Here is a 13,012-nt window from a genome sequence, read left to right as displayed (position 1 = left end):
GCAGAGTAGAACATGGATGTTTCCTGCACTATCTAGAACAGATAAACCAAATGCAGGAAAACTGAAAATTGACAATATCAGCAAGTCACAGAAGCACAAATCAGTTAAGTGTGTTGAGATGGGGATGAGGTAGAACCAACAGAATTTTATGGTAAAATAGAGTAAAAGCTAGACTTTCCTCATTTTTTTATCCACAGGTCTTCTTTAGTATACAAGGTACAGAATAATATGACCCAAAATCAAATAGAAAAGATTGTTTTCTCTGAAAAAATTTAGATTTCTTATTTAAGTCTCCTTACAAAAGGCATGATTATTCTTGAGATCAATGTTGTATTCCTCCAAGACCCCTGTTAATACCTTTCTTAACTTTGTGAGCAGTCATAAAAGTGTTCTCGTCTGGTCAAAATACAGATCTTGAAATCTGTACACCAAACTCTGCATTCTTTAACTATACACAGTGCATTAGCTTTCAGTCCACCCCCCACCACCAGATTCATGATAAATTATACCCACTTTTAGATTTTTAGGGTTGTGGAGCTCAGACACATGTAAAAATAGAAACAAAAGGAGCTGAGAACAGCCATGCGCCACGGGTGAGGAAATGTATCATTCCCATTTTTAAATTCTGGACATTAATTGTATTTTATAATCACAGTATGCTTTTATGTTGGATGGAGGGAGAACTTTGGTTATATCTGTGGCCCCAGGGGGAAGCCACTTGTCTTGGATTTGAGAGAAGGGGGTAGTTAAAATGCCTAATGGCCATTTTCAGACCAACTTTTATTTTGAAGGAAGCGAAGAAGTCAGAGAATATTAAAATGCATAGAAAGGACTCAGAAAAGGTTGGAATCCTTATTTAAGAATGAACTATGAATTTTGAAAAGTTTTATGGTCTGTATTCATCACTGGGAGAGGGAAACCCCATTCATCTTTTCACACGGCAGCCTCAGCTGTAGGGATATCATTATTAAATGGCGTTTAGCAGAGGTGAAGAGAAAAACCTCCTCCCCAGAGATTTGCCCCTGCCAACCAATCAGGAAGCAGCCTGCTCTGAATCCACACCCCCCTGCCCTGATAGACCCGGGGATGGAGTGTGATTGGTGCATAGTTGGGCTTTTATGGGAGGGGTTTCTTGTCACTCTTCCTGGCTTCCCCGCAGTTCCTTATTTGGTAGCTTTTGACAGAACTAGTCTTTCTTGCAGCTAAGCATCTTGACATACATTATTCATTAAGCCCTGGAGCTCAGGGAGAAAAAGATGCAGACCCTTAGATCTTTAGATATTTCTTTATCACATGAATTTTCTTTATTCAGAATAGTTGTAGAATTCTGTTCCATTCTGGAGTTTTACAGATGGCATGTGTTCAATGGGAAGACGGCTGGATGGGATCTAATGAAAGGCTTTCTTATGTATACTTAATTACCAAAAATCTTCAAAAACCCACACTCTCTGTGGCTTGCGGAAATTGTTAAAGTATCAAGGTTTTTGAAAATATACATATTTTAGAACTAATTGTCTCTTTATATAATCCATCAAAAATGCCTGAAGCAAACTATTTACTGTCAGTGTCTTGGGGCTACATAAAGGTAAGATTTATTTAGCTCCTATTTGCTCTGATTACATAACTGATAGTTTTAATAAATTACTATGGCATTAAGCTTTAACAGTCATTTATTTTTTTCCCTTAGATGTGAGTTACAGAAGTAATGTGTGTTTTTAGTGGTCAAGATAAGGAGAAATTGTATAACTTTTATTAGCTATAGTTTGCATGTTAAAATATCTTTTCATTGATTCTTCGGTTTGTCATGTATAGATTTGAATTGTGCTTTTAAATATGAAGGTAATCATACAAAATTAATGGAAATAAATTACTGGGACAAATTAATTATGCTAGTGTGTGGGTTCCAATTCATATGTAGCACTTAAAGTTTATAAAAATTAATTTGTGGCTCTTCCTAAAAATATATCACTTTGACCCGATGAGTGTTCTTTTTTTTTTTTTTTTATCTTCACATACAAAAGCTCTAGGTGACATTAAAAACTGACATTTCTTAACTATTTGGTATATTATTAAAATGAAAACTGGCTTATCTACTTGTAAAACTTGAAGAAATATAAAAGTTCATATGATAACTTTTGTTAATCTCAGGAAATGAAGTAATACATTGAATTTACTAAGATTGTATTCCTTCTTGGCAAGCCTCATGCCTGCCTCATGATAATGCTAGCCTGGCGATCCTATCTCTGGAATAGAAGCAGGAGGTAGAGAAACGTTTTTCAGTCCTAAATGAAGCATCACTTCAGAATTTGAAATCTATTCTTAAACATTTGAGCCAATCACAGTACATATTTTTAAGAATCCTTTTCTGTTACTTTAAGGAGTCTCAGATTGAAATATTTTTCATTTTCTTTGTTTCTTTTTAGAGGAAAATATTCTTCTTGTTGTGAGATTTACTTGCATTCTAAGAAAACTTACTTCATTTTTAGTTATCCAAGGAGTCACGATTCCCCACTTCCTCTAAAATCTATGGATGGCCCAGATATATTTTAATTGTTTTTGAAATGTACAGACTTTTATTATTTGAATTTTGTTAGTCATTTTTTGGTTTAAGAAATTTTTAGTATGGAAAAGTATGGAAAGTAATAAAAGAAAATCCCATAATCTCCCTACAACTCATCTCTTAGCTTTTAGATAGCTCATATTTGATATGTTTTTGAAGGGCTTCATATTTGTATTATGATTATGAACAAGACCTCCAAGAATGTAAATAAATAATTATAGTGCTTATCTTTTTGAGGAAAATTTTTGCTGGTCCACCTTGTTTATGTTTTAATAGTATACTGCTAAAAACACCTAAGGACAAATATAAATATATTTATTCTTATGCATTTTGAAGGATTTCTTTTTATACAGCCAATGCAGTGCTTATTTTAGCTTTTAATGCTGATATACACCAAACTTGCAGTGTATCACAGTGCAGCATTTTCAAATGATTTTTAGTAGAATATTGGTTGGGATGGGGTGGGGCGGGGTAGGCATTTTCTTAATGTTTGACCTTTACCACCTTCTTAATTATACACTAAGAGAATATAAAATGCAGCCAGTACATTGGCATGAATACAGAATTACAGGGATTATAGTTAAGAATACTTTATATGGAAACCAATTTGACAATAAATTTTATATTAAAAGAATACTTTAATTTTTTTTTATTATTTAATCTTGCTTCCTCAGCAGTCTTAAATGTAAAACATAAATTGGAAAACTGGAGTTTAAAAGCAAAATACAGAACTTATTTCAACTGCATTTTCAGCTTCCTTTATGCTTTACATGCTGCACTCATTCTGATGCATAATGAGAACAAAGGATTTGAAAGCTTTCACTTAAATCTTAATCTTTTTTTTCACTGTTGGAACAATAATTCCATAGATTATTTTGTACTATTAAAGCAAAAACAATCAGAAGAACTCATCAGCAGCAAATATGTCGAGGTCACTTTTTAAAATATCTAAATGCTCAATTAAATTGTTCTGCATTTTCCAACCAGTTTCTTTTTTCTTTTGTAAAATCAGTTCTGTCTTTTATCTCTTCTAAATCTGTAAATTGAGAACTGTAACAATGTTCTAGGAAAACCACATTTTATTACCTTTTCTAATCATTTTCCTCATGATAATTTTGTATAGTTAACCTAGTAAATGGTATGTAGTTATCTTAAAGTGAGAGACATTCCACTTACGTTTTAAAATGATTGTTGAATCGTTCAGTGTATTGTTCTTTAGCACAGCCAACCACACACTCCAAAACCATATTGTAAGATCAACTACCAGTTGTGAAAGCATTGATGGTAATTTTTGTGATTATTAATTTAGCTTTCCTGAAAATTTTATATCAACAGCAAAAAAAAAAATGGGGGGGGGGAAGCAATTTTAATTCCTTTTAGAAAATGCTCTTCTAACTTAATGACTCTTTGAAAACTGTCTTTAATATTCCACACCCGTTCCCTTGGGAAGAAAGAGAATTGTTTAAAATACTGTCTATTGTAATCATGTTAAGAGGAAATGTTGCCTTCCTAAGAGCACCTGACAAACCCTGGTAGAGATATAGGTGTGCACTGAAACGTTTCTCCACCCACCCTTCTGGGTTTTGAACAAAAGCATAAGAGTAGTCTTGGAGTATATGTATATGATGCAGATACAATCAGTAGATAATGCAACCTGAAATTTATCCATCTGTAGAATAGATTTCCTTTCACTGGTGTTTTTTGCCTTAGTTATACCTGTAGTGACTGGCTTTTTTGAGGAATTACATAAGTGAACTGCCGGAAAAATTAAAATTCATTATTTATATTATTCCAGAGAATCCAATAATTTGTGTAGCACACCTGCAGTTACCATGTATTTTTTCTGCAGGGCATATATGGCAACATATTCCTTATACCAGGTTGCTTGCAAGTTAGAAGGTAGTTTTATGGAAAAACTGGGTCCCTGTCTAACTTTTCCAATTGTACCCTCCCCGACTCCCAAGCTTGCATCATATTTTACTTACATGGAGAGAAATGCATGGAGGGCAGGTGGACAGCAGCTGCTGTAGAGACTGAGAAGGGCGGCTAGGAATAGCTGAAAGCCCCTCATAGCCCCCCACCTCCTCTATAAAATAGACTTTGCCATGCAGGCAGTTGTAGCATGGACAATTTCAGTTAAAAGAGATATTTCATTCAGTATATGTTTTAAATGTTTAGCAGACTCTCTTTGGCCTTGTTTTGCCTAAAGAGTAGATTTTTCTGAGAGTTAATTTCATTAATTAAGCAAGGATTTACTTGTCTTTGGGCCTTGCATGTTGAATTATTCTATTTTTGAATCATGATGATTATCTCCTATGTTATTAATATCCCAAATTACTTTTGGGAATGGGTAGGGGAGCTAGATATTTCTGTGTATTTTTTGTGGGCATAACTATAGCTAAATCTTCGATCTGTCTTGGAGTGATAAAAATCAGGTATCTATAAAAGGCCCAGTGACCTGGGAGATAGAAGGAACTCACTGAGGAGCATCTCCTATGTGCCTGGCAAAAAAAAACAAGACACTTTCTATTAACTCATTTAATTAGTTAATAGCTTATAACTTTAACTCAAGAAAATATAATATCATGAAAGATGGACAGAAAATGTTTTGAACACTATCATAAATGTCTTCCTGAATATTCTTAGGAAGCCGCCAGTTTTTCCCAGGATATCAGAATGTATAATACTGAGTGAAACCAAGCAGCAGCCTGTTTTGTATACTGCCTGATGACAATTTAAAATATATACATATAAATGTGAGAAGTAAGACATAGATGGAAATATAGGTAATTATCTATGGTTATCTCTGAGCAATTGGCATATACATGATTTCTAATTTTTTCTATATAGCTTTCTAGATTTTCAGTATCATGTATGCATTTTATAATTAGAGACAAGTTATTAAGAAAATACATAAACAAAAAAAATGATCTTTATGTTCCTGAGTTTGAGAATAAGCTCCTTAGACCTGTAAATTAACAACCAGAAAAATCTATACTGATTATGGTCAATTCTTCAGTTTTCTCTACAGGAGAATATAAATATACATTTCTTACATTCAACAGTCTGTTGAAATATTTTTATTGATCTTTTGTGATAAATTCCTGTATCTAATCTACATGGTCAATAAGATGGACTTTGGAAGTGATTTGCCAAATTATCTTGAGTTAGGACACCTTGGTATAAATTATCCAGGGAAGCACGTTTTTTTTTTTTTCTTAAATTCTAATAAACTCAATACGGTGTTAGAAATTACATTTCAAACATCACTAAATAGTAAAGTCACTACTCTCTTTTTTCCTAGATTTAAGTGAGAATTTATGGTGAGATTCAAAATTTTAAAGGCTACTGAATATTAGAGTAAAATGTGTTTTGACTTTTTTTGATCAAGTATCTAATAGTAACCCACATAATAGAAAAAAATTATTGGTTCTGTTAAGATAAATATTAAGGCATATTTAAATTAAAGGCCCATTTGGGCTATTTTGGGAATCAAAGGGCAACACTTTAAGAAACAGCTGATGGATGGGAGAGCATGAAGTCTTTGAGAATTTTGGAATTGGGTATTGCCATGTGATTGTTGTAAGTTAATTCCAGTGTTTTTTAGGATAAAATAGTCACCATGGCATCAATAAAATACATTGTGAAGAAATGAAGTTGCGTATTGAAAATGGACCTGTTTTGTATTTATGTGACTTTAGAGATATGGATTGGGAAATCCCATGGATGCTGAGAAACAAAAAAAATCTTATACCTTCTACTTGGAAAAACTTTAAAAGGAAAAATTATATACTTATCAATTCAGATATCTCACTTCTCCATAATTCTGAAAGAGTACTCAAATCTATTCACTTTTGCTTTGGGGTAAAAGATATTTTAACCTCTGACAAGTATACATACTAACTTCTGCAAATGACAAATTAATTGATAAATCATGTTCTGTTGTGTGGCAGCATATTTTGTGTTTGTAAGTTAGGGGTTTTATTCCTTCTCTGAATACTAATAATACACCTTAATTTTTTTTCCTTTTTTTTCCCCCCTTAACTAATGTCCTTGAGTGTCTAAATCTGTGTGGTCCAGTATGGTAGCCACTAGCCACGTGTGGCTATTTAAATTTAAATTTAAATTAATTTACAATGAAATAAAGTTCAAAATTCAGCTCCTCGTTTTCACTAGGTACATTGCAAGTGCTTGATAAACGCATAGGATTAGTAGCTACTGTAAGGGACATCTCAGATTCTAGAACTTTCCAGCATTATAGAAAGTTCTATTGGATGGCACTGATCTAAACTGTCAGGACAGTTTAAAAAATCTTTGGGCATGTTTTTGTATGTTACAAGTATGTTTATGTTACCTCACTTACATTTTCCTCTTCTGTTATTTCATATCATTTTTCTGTTTTTCAGTTTAAAAGGATGCTTAATCGGGAGCTCACCCATCTCTCTGAAATGAGTCGGTCTGGAAATCAAGTGTCAGAGTATATATCAAACACATTCTTAGGTGAGAATAATAATTTAAACGCAATTTAAAAGTTTTCTTTTGTGGTGTTTGTTTTTGGAGGTAGATTGGGGGCACTAACTCGTTTTGGAAACCATTCCATTTGTTTTCATTCATCCTGTTAGTAACTTGACTATCTGAGCCTCTAAGCTTTGAAATCTAAGGTGATAAAGTACATTTTTTTTTTTACTTTTATTCAGAAGTTCAGGGATTCTCTGGATTCAAGTTGTATATTGCCATTTTTTTCAAAGCACTAAATGTAAAATGTATTTTATAGAGAAATCTATGCATGCATTCAACAAGTTCTTGTTAAATGCCAGACATTGCTGGGCACTGGTAATGATAAATTAGAAAAGGTCCTTGCCATCAATGAGTTATAGTCTAATGAACACCAAGCTCTAAATACACTACAACTGCTAAAGAAAAGCTTGCTGATAATAATAGTTGAGAATAGTTGAGAATGCTTTGTACACCACCCCACCCTACATCCACAGAAAGAAAATTCAGTGAAAGTCAGTAGTGTGAACATATCCTTGATTTGAATGTACTTTTGAAACAAAATTGCTGTAACATCTAATTAGCATTTTCACTAAACAGACATTTATTGAAAACATGCTATGTGCAAGGATGAGTTAGAGGAGCTCACTGCCTTGAAATAGTGGATGAGTAAACTGAGGCATCTACTTAGGTCTTTTATTTGAAAATAACAGTTGAATCTGACAATTATTTATCACATGCTATTGGTGGTTCTCTGTGCTCCCCTTGTTATATCATAACCGTTATCTCACTATGGTACAGAAAATATAAAATAACAGAAACAATCTAAGCCATTCAAATATATTGTGTTTATCCTTACATTATGACCCATTTCACTAAGCCCTTAGGTTCACCCAGTGCTGTTTTTATGATATTTCTGTATGAAGTTCCTTCCTTTTCAAAGTAGGTATTAAAACTGGAATACTTAGTGGGCAAGAGCAATTTCTAAGCCACTAAGTGATTTCAAATAGGGATGGAGTTGATGAACAGTTGAAATAACCAATATGTTTTGCTTTATCCAACTCTGCTATCATAAGTCTTGCAAAAAAATTTACTATGACATTCTATCCAAGTAGTAACCACTCAATACATTTGATGTTATTTATTTTGCAGTGGGATGTACTTGCTCAATTTTGTGCTTAAGGGTATCATACATAGTAAGTCCACATCAATTGTAAATACTCAACTTCTCTAAAAGAAGTGTTTCTTGAAAACATTTTCTGGAACATAAAATGATTAATTAAAACCTGTTCAGTTATGGATGCTATGATTAAAAAGTATTAACTCACATTGAATTCATAGTAAATGTAGAACATTTTCTAAATTTCTTAAGATAAGCAACATGAAGTGGAAATTCCTTCTCCAACTCAGAAGGAAAAGGAGAAAAAGAAAAGGCCAATGTCTCAGATCAGCGGGGTCAAGAAGTTGATGCACAGCTCCAGTTTGACAAATTCAAGCATCCCGAGATTTGGGGTTAAAACTGAACAAGAAGATGTCCTTGCCAAGGTAAGATGATTTTAAGGACTGTGATCATATTATGCAGGGATGCTTTTTAATAAATTTTGATAGATTCTCTTTTAAATAGATGGACTAGTTCATTAATTTGTGGGGTTATTTTCTTTTGGAAGGTGGGAAAGTACTTTATAAAGTTCTTTATAAACTTTTTGGGTATTGGGGCGCCTGGGTGGCTCAGTCAGTTAAGTGATCGACTTTGTCTCAGGTCATGATCTCATGGTTCATTGTTTCAAGCCCCACATCAGGCTCTGTGCTGACAGCTCAGAGCCTAGAGCCTGCTTCAGATTTTGTGTCTTCCCCTCTCTCTGCCCCACTCCGCTCGCGCTCTGTCTCTCTCTCTCAAAACTGAATAAATGTTAAATATAAGTAAGTAAATAAATAAATAATTTGGGTATTATTAATATGTGGATTTAGACAGGTGGTTTGGTTATATGTTTCTTACTTTTTTACATCTCCGTTTGATTATTCAAGCTTAAAGATTTAGAAATCTTTTATATCTTTTGGGTTTCAGAATAGTTAAGGTTTTGTGAACAGATTTTATCTATAAAAGAAATGCCTTGAGATTGGTAGTCAAGGCATGTAAGTAACGTTGTATTGTCAAAGTCATTAGGTTAAGCCATACTATGCAGTTTTCAGTACATTTAAGTGGGTTTACCTAAAGTTTGCCTGTACTTACACGGTGCATCCATTGCATTTAAAATGAATCTTTTTGGGGCGCCTGGGTGGCTCAGTCGGTTGAGCGGCCGACTTCGGCTCAGGTCATGATCTTGCGGTCTGTGAGTTCAAGTCCCGCGTCAGGCTCTGTGCTGACAGCTCGGAGCCTGGAGCCTGTTTCGGATTCTGTGTCTCCCTCTCTCTCTCTCTGACCCTCCCCCGTTCATGCTCTGTCTCTCTCTGTCTCAAAAATAAATCAACGTTGAAAAAAAAAAAAAGTTTAAAAAAAATAAAAAAATAAAATGAATCTTTTTTTTTTAACTTAACATTATTTTTGCTAAAGTCAGTAATGTTTAAATGACCATGCTCATTGATTTGTGTTCTACTTCTGCCTCATAATTTTTTCAATCTTTATTTAACCCCAGGAACTAGAAGATGTAAACAAATGGGGCCTTCATGTTTTCAGAATAGCAGAGCTGTCCGGTAACCGGCCTTTGACTGTTATCATGCATACTATTTTTCAGGTAACATGGTTAAATTCTGTCACCTTTCCTTTTTTTGGTGATACAATGTCTAGTCTGTGAAATGTGCTTGTGTTTAATCTTCTTTACTAGTCACCCTCTTTTGCTTATTTTGATACTTTTTTCTTATTTGCCCCATACCAAGGGACACATGATAACAAAGGTTAGAGTGTGGGGTCAAATACAACTAAACCGATTTTGTTATTGTTTTTCCACTTAAGAAGAAGAGGTCATGTGGGAAAATTCAAGCATGATTTTTAAAAATCTACATGACTTCTTGCAGAAGAATGGAGTGCTAACTAAAAAATGAATAAACTTCTTGTTGCTGACTTACCTTAAATTATATTTTCTTCAGTCATTGTTTTTTGTACTGCTCTCTTCTCCGTGTCCGCTTCCCACTCTTGTTGAGCTTTTGCCCCAGCTGAGAATTAGGATATAAATGAGGAGTTGAGGCTGTAGATCCCTCGGTACTGGCCTAGCATAGTCCAGCTCTAGAGACCATTTTGAGTTCCAGTTGGTGTGATCCACTAGCTAAGGCAAGAATACTGGATTGAAGCTGCTTTCATGATTATGGAACACACATTTTTATAGTTGGCAGCTCATTCCCAACAGTATTCCTCTTGAGAAAAGCAAATGTTGGGCCCCAACAGGACAACCCTACCCTGGTTTTTTCCCCAACGTCCTTGGATATTCTCAAATTGTTCCGTTTTCTTCACTAGACACTGCAAGAGTGCTTTTTCCATTTCTGGGTTATCCATAGGTGATATTGGGTATGGTTTTGCTGTTAACACACTCTGTGGAAAATCTTTTTATGTAAAACCAAAATGTGAAGAGGATTTTCTTTCCTACAGGAACGGGATTTATTAAAAACATTTAAAATTCCAGTAGACACTTTGATTACATACCTTATGACCCTGGAAGACCATTACCATGCTGATGTGGCCTACCACAACAATATTCATGCTGCAGATGTGGTCCAGTCAACACATGTGCTGTTATCTACACCTGCTTTGGAGGTAAATCTGGTTTCTAAAACATTGAGACCATTAACCTGCTGTTCTTAAGCATCTCTTAAACATTTATACTGAAGGGTATGCAGGGCAGGAAATAATTGGCTTCATTGGTAGTATGTTGAGTTACAGGGGGAAGATTTGTTGTCAATAAACAGTTCAGTCTTTGATGAATTTTGCCTGTATGAGTTAGTCAGAGATTTAGGGATTCATGTGTTTGTGATACTGCTTTGAAATGACCTAGTGAACATTCCATAAAGTACATCTGGCTTATTCAGTTTCAATTATTAGTTTTTTGAAATTTAGTCTGATGGCTTTTGTATTTATAGTTGAAAGGATGATTATTACTTATAAAATGTAGACAGTGTTTTGATATTTTTCGTAGAATTTTTCAGAAACACATCTTTAATTCTTCCTGATTTTAAGAATGTGTTCCATTGAATGCTAATTAAGACAATTTGATTTCCTTAATCATTTGGGGAAAAGATTCCCTTTTGCTAATGTATTTTTTAGCTCAGATTGTTTTCATTGTATAATTGTGTTCATACCTCACCATTTGAGTGAGTGGTTCTCAACTGAGGGGTGGTTCTTCCTTTTTTCCTCCTACCCTGATCCCCCAAGGACATTTGGCAATATGTGGAGATAATTGTTGTCTGTCACAACCTGACAATAGATGGTACTGGTGTCTCATGGATAGAGGTCAGGGATTCTGTTAACAGTACTACAATGCACAGGATAGCATCCCACAACAAAGAATTAATCTGGCACCAAATGTCAATTCTGCTGAGATCAGGAGTTCCTGGTTTGAATGAAAGAAAATAATCACTCTTGTCATTAATCTTATGTACATTTTCACGATATCCTTAAACATCTTAAATACTTCTACAATAAGCTGTTAAATATTTTGAAGCTTCATTTTGTTTTCCATCAAATTCTAGAAAGTAATTTCACATTTGTATATACTTTTAATTTGTATTATTGCCGAGTAATAATGTTATTATCTATACTATCTGGTTTTACAGGCCGTGTTTACAGATTTGGAGATTCTTGCAGCAATTTTTGCCAGTGCAATACATGATGTAGATCATCCGGGTGTGTCAAATCAGTTTCTGATCAATACAAGTGAGTAAAATTTATTTTTGCAAAAAAAACTTTCCTTTGTACATTTGAGACTGAATGAGGGTCTTTATAAACTTGGGATGTTTCCAGAGCCACAATGTTCTTTTGAGATGTGTAAATACACATTTTACTGATAGTGTGTGTTAATGTAAACCAGCTCTAAAAATGATCATTCTATCCCAGGAGGCACATACATGTCGTGTTTGGAAAGCATCATTCCAGTACTTCTCTAGAAATATTGTGTCAGTAGACAAAGGTAATCAGAAGTGGAAGTTTGCAGAAAGATTCAGATAGTTGTATTGTCTTCCTGTTTAAATAAAAACAGGAAAAGTTGTAAGAATTCATGTTAAACCTTCTTTACTTTATGGAGATTGTCACTGAATCCTCTTCAGAGGCTATGATTGCTCCTCTCCACCACCACCACTCCCACCTCCCTTCCTTTTTCCGTCTTCTCTGGAGGGCTGTAGGAACATCTCTGATGTACTGTCTCTTCTGATTTCTCTTTTATTTAAATATTTTTAACCATTAAATTTTTTCTCGTGAAAAGTTCTCAACTAAGTTGTCGCTGAATTTATAAATAGGAGGAGTGGTAGAGACTGTCTAATATGGACATGTCTGACACACAGCTGCATAGAAAACCTTGGTAGGGAATGTTTAGGTAGTGCTTGAGCTATGACTTTGAAAAGAGGTTTTAGTTTTACAGAAATTCTGTTCTTTGGGTAATTGAAATTAATTAGTAAATGATTTAAATATACTATTATTTAATTTCCTCCCACAACAGGTAAATTAGTGTTATAAATTTACTTTTATATACAAAAAAATAAATTCAAAGTTGTTAAAAGAGTTTTTTTTTTATATCTGTGAAAAATCTTTTCTTTTTTTTCTAGGAGTTTATAGATAATAGCCTTCCCATGACTAAAAAAGTCAAACTGTGGCATCTTTTCATTCCCCATTTATTTCCTATACTTTGCTGCAGCCAGATTTAAAGAGACAATTTAAATGTAGCCTTAGTTTGAGAGATTTAACTTAGATCTTTAAAATTGTATCAATTTTTATATCTCAATTCACCTCTGGACTACTTTGTAACAAAATACACCTTA

At 34.1% G+C, this 13,012-nt stretch overlaps 1 protein-coding gene across 6 annotated transcripts in view; it reads left to right on the top strand.

Moving 5' to 3' along the window:
- Positions 1-13,012, top strand: part of PDE4D (phosphodiesterase 4D) — a 553,431-nt gene that overhangs the window by 527,644 nt on the left and 12,775 nt on the right. For all 6 annotated transcript variants that reach the window (XM_030321448.1, XM_030321466.1, XM_030321439.1 and 3 more), the window contains 5 exons: positions 6,967-7,060; positions 8,427-8,599; positions 9,688-9,786; positions 10,635-10,799; positions 11,816-11,915. In XM_030321448.1, the coding sequence (XP_030177308.1) occupies positions 6,967-7,060; positions 8,427-8,599; positions 9,688-9,786; positions 10,635-10,799; positions 11,816-11,915 (631 nt within the window). The remainder of the gene's footprint in view (positions 1-6,966; positions 7,061-8,426; positions 8,600-9,687; positions 9,787-10,634; positions 10,800-11,815; positions 11,916-13,012) is intronic.

The sequence above is a fragment of the Lynx canadensis genome, chromosome A1, assembly GCF_007474595.2.
Source record: "Lynx canadensis isolate LIC74 chromosome A1, mLynCan4.pri.v2, whole genome shotgun sequence".
In the NCBI taxonomy this organism is placed as follows: domain Eukaryota; kingdom Metazoa; phylum Chordata; class Mammalia; order Carnivora; family Felidae; genus Lynx; species Lynx canadensis.
Note: the sequence above shows the minus strand (reverse complement) of the source record. Positions and strands in the feature narration are given on the sequence as shown.